The sequence below is a fragment of the Haliotis rufescens genome, unplaced genomic scaffold (assembly GCF_023055435.1).
Source record: "Haliotis rufescens isolate VD_foot unplaced genomic scaffold, xgHalRufe1.0.p SCAF_22, whole genome shotgun sequence".
Taxonomy (NCBI): Eukaryota; Metazoa; Mollusca; class Gastropoda; order Lepetellida; family Haliotidae; genus Haliotis; species Haliotis rufescens.
In genome coordinates, this window is record NW_025963913.1 from 1,529,556 (window position 1) to 1,546,584 (window position 17,029).

General features: G+C 38.3%; 1 protein-coding gene across 1 annotated transcript in view; it reads right to left on the minus strand.

Moving 5' to 3' along the window:
- The window catches only part of LOC124116595 (calcium-activated chloride channel regulator 1-like), a 41,189-nt gene extending 25,449 nt beyond the window's left edge, over positions 1 to 15,740 (minus strand). The window contains exon 1 of the mRNA XM_046477988.2: positions 15,413 to 15,740. Within this exon, the coding sequence (XP_046333944.2) occupies positions 15,413 to 15,565 (153 nt within the window). The 5' untranslated portion in view covers positions 15,566 to 15,740. The remainder of the gene's footprint in view (positions 1 to 15,412) is intronic.
- Between the last annotated feature and the right edge of the window lie 1,289 nt (positions 15,741 to 17,029).

Below are 17,029 nucleotides of genomic sequence, written 5' to 3' on the forward strand. Positions count from 1 at the left end.
TGACCGCGACTGTCACGAAGGGTAAGTTGAATCTGGATTCGTCAGACAACATTACACCGAATATCGTATTGTCCTAGTGCCTATATTGCATACACCATTGACGTCAGGTTGACATGTGGCGATCAGTCAAACGGGGGATCATACGTGGCTGTGGAGGTGTTTGATCAGGAACCTCTAACACCAGTAGCTCTGAGTGGGAGCTTACATTACCTGTTGGATCACGATTCCGTAGAACCTGAAGCCTGTTCCAACATCAGCTTATTACAGGCTGTTGCACATTAAGTGTACCGGCTGATACGTTGAGTTGAGACAAGTAGCCCTCAGACGTTCTATATGTTGTGGACGTCGCATTATTCATTGAACATCAAACGATGATCAAATAGTACAATGTGTGTGTGCGTGCGTGCGTGCGTGCGTGCGTGTGTGTGTGTGTGTGTGTGTGTGTGTGTGTGTGTGTGTGTGTGTTTTGTGTGTTGTGTGCGTGTTGTGAGTTTGTGTTGTGTGTTGTGTGTGTGTTGTGTGTTTGTGTTGTGTGTTGTGTGTGAGTGTTGTGTATGTGCAGTAACAGATGTCACCTTGCATCTCAATAGTGTGACACAAAAGGTGGGTGCGTCCTAAATAATGAACAATGTGGCGAGGTGAAATGTGCTTTAACGTTTTTGCACATATATAGCGACGTGTGTGTGTGTGCGTGGCTGCTTGTACCAGTCCGGACCAATGCCAGTTTTATAGTGATATCCCTATGACATCCCACAGTTCAACATGGATACCCTAATTAGACACAGTATGCTGACATCGAGCCGGCCAGACCTTGTTTTAGCCCCTTAATGCCGAGCGCCATGCAGGGTAACAACAAGTACAACTTTTAATGTAGTTTGGTATGACGCGGTTGGGTATCAAACAACCGCTCCGCGGTAACGCACTATCCACTAGATCACGTAGGCAGTCAAGTAATGAACAGTATCGATAGATGTAAGTGTGGTATAGGTATGGTCTATTGCAGTTGGACCAAGGTCGTCTCGTGTTGTGTCACAATTACTGCAAGGCTATTGAATGACACGCCCTTGCAGATGCGTAATTGTTTGGCAGAAAACCGGAAAGATTCTCAGACATCGGCGCATTACTTTTAATCCTACGTCAAATATTTTATTGCCGATATATATTTTTTCAAATTACCCGCTTCATATGTAATCCATGCTTGACAGCTGGCATTGGACTAATAACCGAGCATAATTTGTATGGCTAACCCGTGAAGATCCGGGTAGAGACTAGGTCTTCAGCAACCCATGCTTGCCGTAAGGGGCGACTATGCTTGTCGTGGGGGGAGACTAACGGGATCGAGTGGTCCAGTTTGCTGACTTGGCTGAGGCATGGCATCGTATCCAAATCGCGTAAATCGATGCTCATGATGTCAATCACTAGATTGTCTGATCCAGACTCGATTATTTACAGAACGCTGTCATATAAGTGGAATATTACTGGGAGCGGCGTTAAATAACAAACAAACAATAAATGTATTGATTTCCCAGTTGTGTTTGTTAGTATTCTTGGCTGGATCAAAAAGGAAAGGTGTTCCTCCCTCAACATTTGTGTTTTCAATGAAAACAATTTGAAAAGCCCTACCTCACTCCACATTTTTGGGGGAAAATGTCCCGTGAAATATTCATACGTTTCTACAACCATCCGCGTCCGCCTGTAATAAGGATATCACTCAGTATCCTTGAACGAACGTCGACGTAATTGTTTTGGAAATACCCAGGCTCGTTCTGCTAACTGCAATACATATATTCTATAATGTCGCTACAATAAATAAATACTTTCATATGTAATAGATCAATTATTACAACTAACTGATCATTACTAAGGAAAATAAACACAAAGCATATTCATTCAATTGTCATTTTGCATAGCATTATATTCGAAAGTGTGAATTATTAAACACTAGAAGTCAAAAATAGCTTATTATTTATATGAATAATAATCACAACGCATGTGCTTTTGGGTTCCATCGAGCGATTCCGCCCTGCGTCAGAATGGGTTGTCCGCCAACATTAAGCCTGACACTCAGGTATATAAGTGAAATTACCCAGATTGTCAGATGGGCTGGCAACAAACCCGGGTACATTCCCAATGTCAGTCAAAAGATTGGGAGGTACCAAACATAAGGCACCGAAAACAATTGGGAATCGGACAACTTGGTACTTGGGATGCAAGCGTGACATTTTAAAAGCGAGGTCGGCATGTTTGACATGTTTTTCCTGAATCTCATCAATCACATTTGGGTCAAAAGGGACAGAAAATTATATAAATTATTATTATTATAATATAAATGATTTCATTGGATTTATCGATAATGACAAGATCGGGTTTGTTGGCCTGGATAGGTCTGAGGCTGTATACGGGCCTATTCCAAGACTTTTCCATGTCGCCCTCCACATATTCTGGGTCGTACCAAGGCATGAACCTCTGTGTCAAAACCAAAACCATGGCGAAGACGGTAATAAAAGGATCGAGCCACTTAGTCATGTCGCTTAAGATACTGTGTGTGTGCCAAAGCTGGACATCCACTGACAATGTGTTTGACAGTCTCATTAAATGTATTGCATAATGGACATGTCTTATTTACATTTTGATGCAAAATCACACATTGACGGTTTCGGGTGGGAAGTGACTGGTCCTGAGCAGCAAACAGAAAGCCACTTTTCAGGCCAGCCGACTTCATCCAAGTAAGGGACTCTGCAGGGTTACTGATCTTTTCAACACACTTCACTAAACGCGATGCACTAGGCCTTCAGATAGCCTCTCCTTGAAAAGCGGAGTCTGGCCCGATTTGATATGGCACTTCGCTTGGTTGACACTCATTTCTGTACCATCAAGCAGTACAAAACCTTCAAAAAATCAACATTGAGATTATGTCCCACATCCCTGCTCGTTTAGGAAAACTGTGGGATGCCTTGTTTTCATCATGAGTCTCAACAAGAGACAAATAAAGGTTACAAAAGTGCCCAATACAATTCGGTCATCAAGAGCATCATCATGAATCAAACTACGCCCTCCCATTATAATTGGAAAATATATGCGATTGAGGGAAGAGCAGGGGTGGATGGATCTATTGCCTGACATGATTTAAAAAATGTATTTCTTATTGTTGTTATGTGTAAATGAAATTAAGAAAACGTTTGAGAATAAGAATGCAAGGGCAAGGTCGAATGGAGGGAGGACGTGCGAGGTGTGACGGTGATGGATCTTACATCAGACACGTGCTTTAACATCAATAGCGCGGATATAAATATGACACGACTGTCAATCAGTTGTTCATGACTGACACAAGATGAATGATAGCAGTTGTGTGTCAAATATACTGAAATTGTTTCTTGTACCAAGAGGGAAATTCCTGACTCTCACGTTTTGACGTAATCAGGGACTATTTGCGACACAAAAGATGTCAAGCCTTCCAGACAACGCAATTCGTTTTTTCAGGTGTTTTGACAAACCAAATATACATGTTATCAATCATGTTTGGATATATTGTATTTGAAAAAAATCATGTGACCTTTGAAGTATTCGATTATTAACCCTGTCAAACAAACGTGCATGTACTTTGGGGACTGGTAATTTATTATAGAGTGTGATGAGCCGGTGATTAAGATCATATAATCCCGAGACACTAGGATATAGAAGTAATTACTTTCTCGAATTTTCGAGTGTTTCTCTTTTTTGTTGTAATTTCAAAAACAATTCTCGTTATTTGGGGTTTAATTCTGAGAAAACGTTCGAAATTTCATTTTTTTAAACATAAAATTAAAATAATGAGAAAATAATCGACATTACGAAAACATAATCGAATTAACGAGAAAAAAACTTGATAAAAATAATAAATTATTGAAAAAAACGAGACATTTCGACTTAAAAATATAGATTATGCTACTGTAGCAGGGCGTGGAGTCATCCCACAGATGACAGACCTTGTCAGCTTGCTGACGGGGTTAACCTCTTTGGTCATGTGGGCAAGGCGTCCGATTCGGGTTAGAAGGTCGGTGGTTCGAATCCCATTACGAGACTCGGAAATTTTATGGCCGCTACATTGGCGCCCAACGTGGGACTGAGCACGTTCACATGAAAGTTGAGCAAAATAAGCCTCAGTTCCCTACTGAGGGTGCCCTACATAATATTCGTGGAAGTACTTTCACCGGTGTAACTTAATAAGTTTCTCCTAGCTGTCTGGTTACACTCTCTTAACAACTCATTCTACTTTTAAGTTAACATTTGCTATTATCCATTCTCTTTAATAAAGGAGAAATCTTTAATAGAGTTATAGATCCACCACAAGAATACCTGCTGTAATTTCATATAACAAAACCAGATATAATACAAAATATGGCTTTTAAGATTGTTAACTGGACACGCAAGAAGGTATGTGTAAATGAAATGCGCAATTAATATGTATGAAACAGCGACCGGAAAACTTTACCCCCCTGTTAAATGGTTCCGACACCGTTAACGTATCTTCAAAATTCCAACTCGAATAAAACTAGATTTATCAATAGATTACACGCCCAGCACTGTTGCTGCGTACTTACAGGATGTTTATATACTCCACAACAATTACTACATTATTTTTAAGGAGAATATTTTATTTCATGACGTCAAGTTTTCTCACGTATACTTCTAACATGACAGAGAACGTTGTTTCATGTTTCGTCTTATAACATATAAATATGTATTGAGAGTAACACAGACACGCCTACATTCATAATACATTAGTAATACCATATGACCTCGGGAACACGTGGCGTAGTCGCGTCATGAACTGACAACACTAAATGATATATTGTTGAATAGTTAATATCAAATTGCCTTCTTATACGAAACTGATTATTAGTATGATAGATCTGCGTGATGATGAGGGTTAGATGCTAATTCAGCAAAAACAGTTACTTGGTATGATTGGTAAGTGAGTTAAAATTTAACGCCACATCGGCAGTATCTCAGCCATATAGTGACGAATGGTATGATTAGTGATTATGAATAGCATTGCCAACTATTAAATTTTCCTGACATGTTTATCATAGGCAAGAGATGTAAAATTTAAAAGTAAGTATGAAACATTATTGAGCTTCCTTGTTTGATAGGCATTACTTAGAAGTTGGCGGATGACAAGATAGACACAATTTTATGGATAACAACTTCTTTAATACTGTAAAAAAGCGACGTTTCGGTATAGATCCTTATACCGTTGTCAAGCAAGACTGAATGAGGGACATAGTGCAGAATATATATAGCAAGTGGAGGATTAACAGTAGAGGATTACCAGTAGAGGATTACCAGTAACAACAAGGGCATACGTTGGTAATCCTCTACTGTTAATCCTCCACTTGCTATATATATTCTGCACTATGTCCCTCATTCAGTCTTGCTTGACAACGGTATAAGGATCTATACCGAAACGTCGCTTTTTTACAGTATTAAAGAAGTTGTTATCCATAAAATTGTGTCTATCTTATTATTGAGCTTAACAGTAAGAATTAGCATGAGTAGCATTTGCCTCTGGCGTTTCTTCTTACGTGGTTCACGGACCACTAAGACATATCGTTTGCGTCAGGCTCCGTCTTCAGCAACCAATGCTTGTCAAAATAGGCGATCGTGTGGCCAGTCTCGCTGACTTGGTTGAGGCATGTCATCGTATCCAAATTGCGGAGATGCTCATGATGGCAATGACTGGATTATTTAGTCCAGACACTATTATTTACAGATCGCAGTCATATAGATCGAATATTGGTGACCGCGGCGTTAAACAACAAACAAAGATGTGAATTATTTCAGCAAGAACACTGCGGGATTCGATTATTTACAGACCGACGTCATATTGCTGGAATATTGCTAAACAATATTGTTAAAGAACATAAAAACAAAAACATATCGACACTGACAATTTAACTTCATAAAGTTTGAAACAGGTAAATGTAGAAGCAGGAAATTGAAATTATATTGGTATGTTAAATCGGTTTTTTCGTTTTGAACAAATTAACAAAGATTCATGTATTAATGATATAGATGGAATGAACGTCAATGGTGGCATTAATGTTTTGTCGTTGACAATTGTAACGCCCATATAAAATATGCTAAAGCTGCGTGACGTAAGTTTGACACTTGACTTTAAAAAACAACGTAATGGCACTGTGAAAGTTTAAAGAGACGCATGGCTCGCGGTAGTTTACTGTATGCGAAGGAGTGACTTAACTAAACCAATGAAAACCTCTTATCACTGAGTTGTAATCAGTTCAAAGATAATAACGGCACTAGATCTGAAATCTTGACACTCGAATCTATTGTTCTGTTAAATGTCAACTGATTTACAAGCGACATGTTTACTCTTATATAACTGCATATGTAGTGAAAGAGTTAAGTTCGACGCCGCTATGAACAGTATTCCAGTTATATCACGGCGATCATAGGTTTCTGGCGAGCCAAAGGGGCGCAACTCTACACAGCGAATTACGGCGCCTTAGACGACTGGGCCACCCGTTCCCCCAACTGAATATGTAGGATTTATTCAAAATATGTAAAGCTATTAATATACACTTCCAAAAAAATAAGCACCACTGACCATATATTTTACTATAAAAACAACTTTAAAACTATTTTTCCTGAAATACTTTTCTCACGAAGTATATTTGTTTCTGTTTTCAAGGTGTAAATATATTCATATTGGAATGCTGAAACTGAAATCGATTATCTAATGGTCCCGTGATAGTCATGTTAAGACTTACATTAATACCGCTATTACCGCTATTATAATGTATAGTCACGTGTAAGTAATAACGTACATGCATAAAAATATAATTGTTGACTCATCAGTAAAACGTTGTAAGCAAAGATCAGATACATGAGAGAATAATTTGCTCTTTGATAAAATATAGAACTCTGCCAGAGGCTGATAAAGGATTATGAATATATTTCTTTATTGATCTTTTCTGTAACATTTCCATAAAGAACAGAGTTTAGATTATATCATTTAGAGTAAAAACTACATGTGCAGTTGGTACGAGTAAAAAAATACTGGAGTTGATCTTCATGGTGGTAATGACAAGAACAATTTGAATTAGCTGATATAAATATTTTAAACTTGTCAGCATAGAGGTCACTATAAGTACTCGCGACCATTGAGATGGACATACCGTTCTTTTCAGCAGGAACGAATGGTCCAAATTTGGACCAATGTCATGTGTACATATTTCCAATAGAATCAGAATATCTTGAAATAAAGAATGGGATGAGCTGAACGTAACAGTGGTGTTATATATGTAATTACATTTATATATAAGTAATTGACATTATTCGTTTTTAATAATTGTATTATTTACATATTTGAGGCATTTGGAGAGATCTTTCTTCTCCTTTGACTCTGTTAGTAGTCACTAGTGTTTAAATGTATATAGCTTTGGGAATTTAAGATATTTGTCATTGATATGAACTTTTCGTTGTTGGAGAAGTGCTTCGCACAAGTACTCATCTCCAACAGCAAAATGTTTACAAAGTTAAAATCGATGGTCTTCCCAGGGAATGTTTAGCCATCGTCCGGTTTCAACTGATAATTTATGATTGGGGGTTTAAATACAGGATTAAAATGATTCTGAAAGCAATAGATGTTTTTTTAAGCGACGGTTGATTACAGAATCAAGCTTTGTTGACTAAAAATAACATCCATTGGAATTCGCTTCGACAGTGGATTCAATAATGTATTTTCAACCATTGGTACCAACCATTGCGTTCAAAACACTCATGGGTTCACATACAGAGAACCCCTTGGTTGTGTAATACATTCTCAATACATTATTACCGGTTAACAGCTTCTTTATTGACAGTTAACATATATGTGTATGGTAGTGCATGCAGCTGATAATGTATATGCACAGATGCAAGTTATGCCAGAATGAAACAGCTCGCTCATACACTCTACTGTAACTGTAAGAGGATCGTCCCAATTCACCATACAACATCACGTTTCGGGGTTATGTTTCAAAAACGAGTAGCTACTAGCTATTTGTTTTTGAAACACAACACAGTAAGTTTAAATGAACTCCTTCTATGATATCTAACTTTTCCTATCCCCAGATTGTAACGCTGTATGGAAGTAGAAGGACTACCATTGCACCTAAAGCTTCGAACAAGAGTTTCGTTGCTGGATATCACTTGCAACTTCTTGTAGTAATCTTTTATTTCAACGCAGTTTTATTCCAAAAAACTAAATTATATGAATTCGGTAAGACACTGAACGTAAAAAACACATTAATTTGGAGAGTTTTGCAGGTCCAGCGCCAAAGATCACATTAATTGTCTGAGTAGTAACAAAGAAGAACAAAGGCATAAACAAAGAAAACTGTTTACTTGCCATTCTTGAAGTTGATGAGTGTGTCAGAACACGTGCAAATTTATGGATAACAGCTTCTGGTTTATAACAGCGACGTTTCGATGTAGATTCTTACACCGTTATCCAACTGGAGTATTCAGACAACGGTGTAATAATCTTCATCGAAAACGTCGCTGTATCCAATAAAACAGAAGCTGTTATCCATAAAGTTGTACATTTTCTTACATAAACAAAGATAAATGTCACCTTGACATAACAGTACAGGGACTCACCCCTCGTATTATTCCCCTCAGTACTCACCACGCCACGGACCGCAATATAACACACATTAGTTGACATTCCTAAGGGTAAGTATGAACTGCGGAGCGACATGTACTAGTATGTAATGTATTCAAAATACCGCAAGGTAATGTCCCGAAAAGGTGAAAATATTTCGTTGTGATGGGCTTAATATTGTACCATCACCTGACTAAATGCATATCCATGATTGAAAATTGTTTATATGTTGTTTTCACAAAACGTATGAAATATTAAGTAATCGGTTAGTTTGTGTCTGGAATTCTAGGATTCTGTATTAAGTGAGGTAGGAGAGTTCCAGTTTTTATACGAAAATGATTTTTAAACGGAACAGAAATACGACCAAAACAAGGAAGGTTTGAAACAAGAGCATCAATCATTAACTTGGGAAAGAAATAAATCCTAAGACGAACATGAAACGAAAATCTGACATTTTTAAAAAAAAAATTATATGTACCCTCCCTATCCGAAAAATGTCACAATGGTATGGCTGTTTAACTTCATGTATTTCATTCACGTATGTCAACATGGCTGTAACACACTTTCATTTGCTTGTAATCCCATATTTGGTGACCGATTGTTACCGTAATCGCCAACTCACACGTGACTTGTAAAGAATGTGACATAACTCAGTCAGTAACGTGACGTAATGGTCACGGCTACAGGAGACACAGGTGACGAGGAGGGCTGCAATTCGCGTTACTCTATATACATGTCATGTTGTGGGACATAACCTCCCCAGCAATGTTATTCTGATCGTACTGACACATGCAAGGAACAGGCGCAGTCTTACATAATAATACACACATGTGGCTCTTGTTTATTGCTCGTTTCAAAATAACAAACGACTTAACAAGAACACGGCCGCAGAAATTCTGTTATGTCGCCGCATGTTTTATATATGCATTTAGGTTAAATGTTTTAATCAAACACAAGGTCTTACCCATCTTACTACCACTGACGACATAAAACTGCTACTTACCTTGTCATAAAAACCAAAAGAACACAGTTCATCATTTGTTTATGTGCCGTTCGTGACACTTACAGTCCAGTGTGATCCTTGCCTAGAATACGTCTAGAATACGGCTATGTGTGTCTGTGTAGACGTTATCATGTTTGTGTGTGTTGACGGCCGTATGGTTGTGTGTGTTGACGGTCTATGTTTGTGTGTGTTGACGGTCTTATGTTTGTGTGTTGACGGCCGTATGATTGTGTGTGTTGACGGTCTTATGTTTGTGTGTGTTGACGGTCTTATGTTTGTGTGTGTTAACGATCTTATTATGCATGTGTGTGTTTCAGGTGTTATTTATTTGTGTGTGTTTACTGACATATGCTTGTGCTTAAATGACGGCTTTATGTTTGTATGTGTCTTTTGCTTGTGTGTATTGACTGTCTTATGCTAGTTTGTGTTGATGGTCTTATGTTTGTGTGTGTGTTGACGGTCTTACGCATGTGCGTGTGTGTGTGTGCGTGTGTGTGTGTGTGTGTGTGTGTGTGTGTGTGTGTGTGTGTGTGTGTGTGTGTGTGTGTGTGTGTGTTAACTAACATATGCTTGTGCTTAATTGGCGGCTTTATGTTTGTATGTGTCTTTTGCTTGTGTGTATTGCCAGTCTTATGCTAGTTTGTGTTGATGGTCTTATGTTTGTGTGTGTGTGTTGACGGTCTTATGCATATGTGTGTGTGTGTGTTAGCTTGTGTGTGTGTGTGTTAGTGTGTGTATGTTAGTGTGTGTGTGTTAGTGTGTGTTAGTGTTAGTGTGTGTGTGTGTGTGTGTGTGTGTGTGTGTGTGTGTGTGTGTGTGTGTGTTTTGAGCGTAGATTGTGTGTGTGTGTGTGTGTTGTGAGCGTAGTTGTATGTATTGTGTGAGTTGATGAGGTGTGTGTGTTGTGTGGGTAAATATGTGTGTGACATGGAAGTGTTTGTTTTGTATGAGTATAAGTGTGTTTATGTGTATGTGTGAGTATATGTTCTTGTTGTTTCAGGTGTCATGTGTCTGTTGCGTGAATAGGTGTGCTTTGTGCGAGAACAGATGTGGGTTGTCCGAGATGGTATCTGTTGAATAAATGTATGTGACGTGTGAGGAAGTGTGTGTGTAATTGTTTTTAATGTGAGCAGAGGTGTGTTTTGTCTGAGTTGGCGTGTGTAATGGGCATCTCATAGACCAAGAACATTAAAAATGTTTCATTGACTATCGTGTAAGCTTCGGCAATGTGTAAGGTCAGTCACACTTTCATTGAGGTCAGCTGGGAGTAATAAGCATGCCTGTCTCGTTGGTCAACAGTTAGTTGAGGGTGACAGGTGACATAGAAGTTGTTGTCCTGGACATATGAGTGAGTGAGTGAGTGAGTTGTGTTTAACGCCGCTTTTAACATTATTTCAGTTATATCAAAGCGTGTCAGCTTAATGTGGGAGGAATGCCGTGAAGTGAATCAGGTCTCAGACGTTTACCACTTCGGTGAAACCCACGAGCACTGGTATGGTGCTGATAAACCTAGAAACATAGTTCGGGCGAACCGGGATTCGAACCCACAATCATAGGTTCCTGGCGTGCCCAAGGGACGCAACTCTGCACAGCGAATCGCGAACACTGCTTACAATGATGAATGAATAGGGTAACTGGTACTCGTCAGCAATATTAAACTATTTCATGGCGGGCTTTCAATTTAAATCAATATTTTAAAAGCGGTATACGTCATCGTTAACATTAAAACATTCAACATTAAAATTCAAACACGTTTATAAACTTCTGTGTAGTGTTTAAGATCACCAATTTACATAATGAACTTGGTGTAGTATGCCTGTCGAATGCCTGTGGTGGAGTATTATTCAGGGTGTCATTCCATGCATATTCCATGCAAATGTAAAATACGGGATGTCTATGAATAGTACTACAAATTAGAGCAAATAACAATGTTGATTAAATTTTTTTATTGATAAAATTAATTTTGTACGCCTTTAAATATAAAGATCTTAAGTATTAACTAGCAAGAAATACCTGTCTGGATCGCAAAATGACTTCAAGCAGATAATATATTGTTATGCAATGAAGCTTTACTTGGACGATAATTAGGACATTTTAAGAAAATAAGGTGTGCGTTCAATCAGTTAATTTACAGTGTTACAGACTTATCTGGAAGGATCATCATGGTACATTGTTCGTGAGTGTTTCTGATCAACCTCCACTTGACACACGACCGCCTCCGTGGTCTATTGATACAGCGTCTGTCCGGAGACCGAAAGGTCCGGGGTTCGATCCCCGGCCGCGTCGTACCAAAATACGTTTAAAGATGGTACTTGTTGTTACCCTGCCTGGCAGGGCAACAAGGACAAGTACACTGTGTCTAAGTGGGATATTCATGTTAAACTACGGCATGGTGGGTTAGCACTTTAAATCGGCATCAATCTGGACTAGTACAAGCAGCCAGACACACACGTGCGTGCTATATAAGTGAAATAATCCTAGGCGCGACGTGTAACCGCATTTCACCTCACCACTTGACACACTAGTTCGTGTTGACAGCTAGGAGTGTTACTGACGTCATGCGTCCATCAACAACCAAACATAAAGCCATTAATAAAGCAAGGCAAAACACACCAGAGAAAAGTTGGTGTGCAATGTAAAGCTGGGTGTCCAACAGCTCACATTTATATATGATATTATACAGACAACCAGTCCATATTATTATTGTGGCAATCGCGCTGTTTTTCATTGTGCTTTGAACATGACGGGAATATAAACTGACGGAGAAAAGAAATTTTGATCTGACCAAAAACCTACAAAACGTTCAGAAAATGTTACAAGGCTGAAAACTGAAGAGGCCCAAAACACATCTATGATTACCATATCAAATACATCACCATCGAATAACCATTTCTTGTTTATTTCATTTTAGACACCATTTTTTGGCAGGTTATTTTGCCTGGGATGTTATTTATACGAGCAGGGATGACAAGTTCTAGTTCATGATGATATTGATCATGAGTGTGTAAGTTAAAATTTAACGTCACATCGGCATTATGTCAGCCATATTGCGACTCCTGTTGATATTGACCATGGTTGGGATACCAGTCCTGTCTTTGATGTCCCTTCATGTAGGTTTATCATTTACGGATGCCTGTATATTTGAGATGTCACCGTATCAGAGACAAAGCTTGTACATGAAAGTATGGACGTATTTGATGAGTTATTATCGGTAAATTACTCGAACAAGAAGAACACGTTTGCCGATAGAGTTTGGAGGCTTTGGGGCCGACTGGGTGGATTTGAACGTCGACGTCTCGTATGGTTTTGGATTGAAACAATTGACAGGATTGAACACACACTGTGATTCGTTACCTTTACTTAATTACGTCTAAAATCTGGTATTCGTTTCGAAACATTCGTCGTTATATGTGTTATTGATGATATAGTTGTTTATTACCCATAGAGTTGGAAATAACCGAGTATAATTCGTGTGTGAACTAGTGCAAGTATGTTGATGTCATTCGAATCTTATTGTGACGTAAGGTTTTTAACTTCATTCGACAAATCGTGGTTTTCTGGGACAGCGGTGGTGATCAGTGCATTTTTCTAAAGGGGACCTCGAGGCTTTAAGAAATAATGGGTAATAAGGAAATTATTACACTCACATGTGTGTCATACTGATTTGGCGGAGCTCGTGTAAGAATTCATGTATTACCCTCACTCTCGCTCGGGAAATACAAGAATTCTGACACTCGTTTCGTAAAATCAGTATGACACACATGTGAGTAAAATAAGCTCTATATCTCCAGTGAGTAGATGAGTGAGTCAGTCAGTCAGTATGTGAATGTTACTTTTCGTCGCAGTAACCAAACTATATTGCGGCAACCTGTAAAAAATCGAGTCTATATAAAAACCAATGTCTGAAAGCATGAGCATCAAAAATCGCCTCTTACGCCAGCAAGGTTCCTAGGGGATCAAATGCATCCCCGAATTTCCACGGGGTCGTTGCCTCTCAAATTTTCTTCACAATTACTTTCAGTATCATGTCCGAATTAGTCTCTATCCAAACACATCGTTACATATTTGATTTCAAATGGTTTATTCAAATGTTCAGCCTTTCATGATAATTTTATTTATGAAAATGTCGTCACGTGTCAAGAAACGCGTGCCCAAACAATAGAACTAGTCATTGACAAAGAGACAGAGTGGTTACATGTACGTATACAAATTATATAAATGTATTATTAATGTATAAGAGGGCTTCAACATCTAATTCTTTTTAAAACTAAGTGTTTTCAGGGTAAACTGTTTACTAGAAGCTAGATTCTGATCAAAGGTAGGACATATTGTATGTGACATCCAGTCATATGCCATCTTATAATTTAGTAATACCAAATAATATACACTTTTGAATTTGAGATAAACTATATTATTAAACGCCTGCGCAAAGACATCGTTGTCAATTTATACTGCCAAGTGGACGTTTTAAAAATCAGGAAAACTGAAGCCCATTTCTGGTGTCCCCCGCCTTGATATTGCAGGAATATTGCTAAAAGCGGCGTAAAACCAGACTCACTCACTCTTATTGTTGGCGACCATGATCTTTTTCATTTGACCTGGTTTTTTTAAAAGGTTTTACAAACCTTTCACATACACAAACCTTTCTTCTTCTTTTAATAAATCCAGATGAGGATTTACGAGATACTGATTAATTATTTCCTGATTCAGATGGTACTATTTTAGATATCAAGTATTTTAATTTCATGTATGTTGTATTGAAAATATATCACTCACTGAAGTTCGTAGGTTTGGTTTGTTGTTTAACGCCGCCCTCAGCAATATTCCAGCTATATGACGGCGGTCTGTGAATAATCGAGTCTGGACCAGACAATCCAGTGATTGACATCAGAAGTATCGATCCACGCAATTGGGATACGATGACATGCATCAACCAAGTCGCCTCTTTCGACAAGCATTGGTTGCTAAAGATCATATCTAAACAGGAATGTTCACGGGATTTGAAGTCTATGTGTATCTGAGATTATATTATTGTGTATCTTAATGTACACATCTTTCCACATATGCTATGCTCGTATCTGAAGGTGTTATTTCAAAATAATTAGTGGAGGGAAATAAATTTTCGTTATTTTCATTTGAATTATTCTTTATTTAATTCTGACATTTTTGTGCTGCGTTACATATATCTGCTCACCTTCTTATTACTGCATTCGTAGTTATATCAAATGCCTCAGTATAACATTAAATGCAGTTTTACTCCCCGATAAACTGTCAGCCTTCAGTCATAGCCTACATACTCCCCAGAGTGTTCGTCTATGCGGTAATACAAAGTATGGTGAGTTGTCTTGAGGCGGTTGAACAATAATAGCACTCACAAGCAAGGTGACCTTTGTTCATCATCCTCAAGAATGTCTGGCCTGTGCAGCTTTAGACATTGAATAAAACATTACTATTAAACAAAACCCTGTCAATCCGACAGGCACCGTGACAAGTGAAATTGTTTCGATTGACATATGTCCGGATTGTGGATATATGAATCATTGCTATGGAATAAAGACAATGTGAAAACGTTATGTAAGTGTCCGGATTAACGGGTTTCCGGACAAAAGAGGTGGCAGTGCAATTTACTTAACTCTCAATTTTCATCAAAGGTCGATTTGCGTGTGGATAATGATCCCGGACAACCATTGTATCCATCCATCTCAATGGGCACACCCTGACATGAAGACAGTTCTAACAAATGAAAAAATAAATGAATTTACCTGTAAGCGCTTTATCAACAAAGGGTCCTCCCTCACGTGATTTCCGATCGATATAATAACTCTTTCATATCCATGATTGTTCAGCCTCATTCGACTCGCAACGACTTTCAAACACAGGCAGAGACAAACTACACTTAAGTTCTGTATATTCATGCTTCACATTTCACAATTACACACTAACAAAAGTGGACGAGCTGAAGAGTGTTCGGCTCCAGTGCCCGAAGTGCTGAAAATGTCGCTGGCAACCGTCTTCCAACCAAGTCCTTCGTCTTCAGTCACGATGTTTCAAGGTGTTAGCCTATGTTGTCTTGCAGCGAGCAGGGAATGATTTAGGTACAACGTTGTATGCAGCCCGCGGCGACAAGGACCATATCTACGACCTCCTCTTTTTGTCTTCGTCATCTGCCTTGTCATTTAACGTTGCGAGTGTTTCTGTCTATCTACATTAGTGGGCCAATCTGGACCTTGACATCAAACGATGTGGTTTTTGATGGATGTCATATCGGCGCCCTTTACAATCAGGTGACACTTTTTCAATTAATTGTGGGCGTCTTTACTTTTTTTTTAAATATGTGTATGATTTCTTTGTCTAGACAATTAGACTTCTTCGACGAAATGTACTGATATTGAGATGCTTGCGGGCATATTTCGAGGTCTTGAAATATGAAGCATCACGCATTATGGAAATGGAGCTCTGAACAATTTATAAGTGAATATATCAAACCACAACCTGGAGAATCACTGGTAATGATAATGTGGTTTTCGCGAACACCTCGTATCACCACTACCTGACAGAGGTTCTTAAACACATGCTTATGATTTAAACTGGGGAGAAAAAAACTAAACCTCTCAGTTGATTTAATATGTTTGATTTTCAATTGAAAGTACCTTACGCTAGTGATATTAAATCCAAAAATTTAACTGTACGGGCGCTTAGTCAGCACTCAAAGACTAGTTCCACTAGGTTTTATCTTTTTTAATATAAGTTCATGTAAAACTTTTTCTTTAAAAAATGAGAAAAAAATCGCATAATACACAACTGCTGATGAGTATCTTTGAAATCTTATCTTTGAAAATTAGTAAAAAAAAATTCATCGGCACATATGTACAACATTTCAAACATGGCAGGGGTCATGGTGTTGCAAATTTATTAAATCCTTAGTCTTCATTACATGCTTTTACACTACACTACACAGCCACAGATTACTTTTTACAAACTGTCGCAGGAATGACTGATGCTAATAGACATGATCAAATTTAACAGGTGTTTTTATTTAATTTTCAATAACAAACAAATATAACTTGGCACGGTTTTTTTGCCCCTCAGTTAAATCGAAATCATGCAACGGACTTTTTAGTAGCGATTTTTTTTGGTTATAGAAATGAATCTGTCGGTTTATTATAATTACTGGTAGTGGTAGTAGTAGTAGTAGTAGTAGTAGTAGTAGTAGTAGTAATAGCAGTAGTAGTAGTAGAGTGGTAGTTGTAGTGATGGTGGTAGTTGTAGTAGTAGTAGTAGTAGTAGCAGTAGTAGTAGAGTGGTAGTTGTAGTGATGGTGGTAGTAGTAGTAGTAGTAGTAGTAGTAGTAGTAGTAGTAGTAGTAGTAGTAGAAGTAG